The sequence below is a fragment of the Pteropus vampyrus genome, unplaced genomic scaffold (genome assembly GCF_000151845.1).
Source record: "Pteropus vampyrus isolate Shadow unplaced genomic scaffold, Pvam_2.0 Scaffold409, whole genome shotgun sequence".
NCBI lineage: Eukaryota > Metazoa > Chordata > Mammalia > Chiroptera > Pteropodidae > Pteropus > Pteropus vampyrus.
Genome location: NW_011889190.1, coordinates 319,364 through 320,795, shown reverse-complemented (window position 1 = coordinate 320,795; position 1,432 = coordinate 319,364). Strand labels below are relative to the sequence as shown.

Below are 1,432 nucleotides of genomic sequence, written 5' to 3'. Positions count from 1 at the left end.
GGTTTTCACTTACAATCACCGCTGATTAATCAAGCCGGGCCACCCTGCAGGCGATGCCCGTCTGGACGCAGGGCACATCGAGGGCGCAGTGGCTTGCCCGCCCACCGCCTGACACGGGCTCACTTACCCTTTTGCTGGGTGCTGCCTGAATGGGCCTCGTTACGCTCAAACTCGAGGGGACACCAGACATTTAGGGGAGAATCGCAGCCCGGATCATTTTCAGAGTATTAGGCACGTTTGTTCAAATTCTCATCAGAAAGTTTCACTTTCGCCCGGCATTTGAAATCTACTTGGTAATTTACCTTAGAGCAATGTTTGAATAACAAAAAGGTTTTTGTTTTTTGTTTTTTGTTTTTTTTTTTTTAATTAAAACACCAGGAAACAAAACAAAACAAAACGAAACAACCTTACTTTCCAAGGGCAAAGCATTCCAGTTTTACAGATGAATCCTTTGCGGCTTGTATAGTGTCAGGAAAACGCACTTCAATCTTTGGCTCATACTCCCCCATCACACCTGTTAAATATCAAAAGAGCTGGCAGCATTTCTGGAGAGCAGAAGTTTTCTGTGAAGCAAACGTTTCGTTAACCAAAATCTGATTATTTCATCCTTCCGTTAATATTTTACATAATACTTTAATGAGCGACAGAGAGCAAGGGAACGTCATGATGTCATTTAAGGAATTCATCACTTCCCCTCTACCCCGAAAAATAAATATCTAGACTATATCGAAGCGCCAGCAAAGAGGCACCCCCAATTTCCCTATGCCCCACATGAGCGTCTTAAGAAGAATGAGTGTCACCCATACACCTAGATTCTAAAATGCTTCTGAGCTGACACGGAGGGTACTCTCTACAGACACCCAGATCTGGGACCCTTCTTGGAACTCATGGGGTCAGATCGGTTGGGGAATAAAGAAGTTTTGGTTAATGCCATCTGAGGCCTGACATGGCATCTCTCAACCCGAAATCTCGGTGTGTCTGCAACAAAATCCATGACGTAATCACACCGGTTGGGATACGTAAACACAAAAATATTCCTGTCATTTTCTTGAGGTTTTGCCACTAAATCGGGTTACTGTGCACTTATAAAAAAAAACATGCTCGTTTTCAGTTTTAAAATTCCCAGTAAGGAACTGCGGGTGTGGCTAAGGCAAGAACGGACAGCAGCCTACGGTGTTTTAAATAAGCTCTGTGCCCGAGGAGTTGCGACAGGCAGGGCTGCGCCTCCTTAGCCTGATTAATGTAACCAATGACGAGTTGAGATTATTCAAACTTCCGATCGTCTCTTTACTTAAACGCCAAACACTGGAGTGATATATTCCTAAAATAAATGGTTATCGGTGGCTGGTACAATTGCACGAAAGGCAAAAGTTGCAAAACACATACATAATAGGAACACCTCATTTTTGAGACCTCGACCCTTCCGGGCGCT

At 44.1% G+C, this 1,432-nt stretch overlaps 1 protein-coding gene across 1 annotated transcript in view; it reads right to left on the bottom strand.

The window, feature by feature from the left end:
• The window catches only part of CNTN6 (contactin 6), a 180,684-nt gene that overhangs the window by 78,308 nt on the left and 100,944 nt on the right, over nt 1–1,432 (bottom strand). Inside the window, exon 5 of the mRNA XM_011380851.1 lies at nt 412–514. Coding sequence (XP_011379153.1) covers nt 412–514 — 103 coding nt within the window. The remainder of the gene's footprint in view (nt 1–411; nt 515–1,432) is intronic.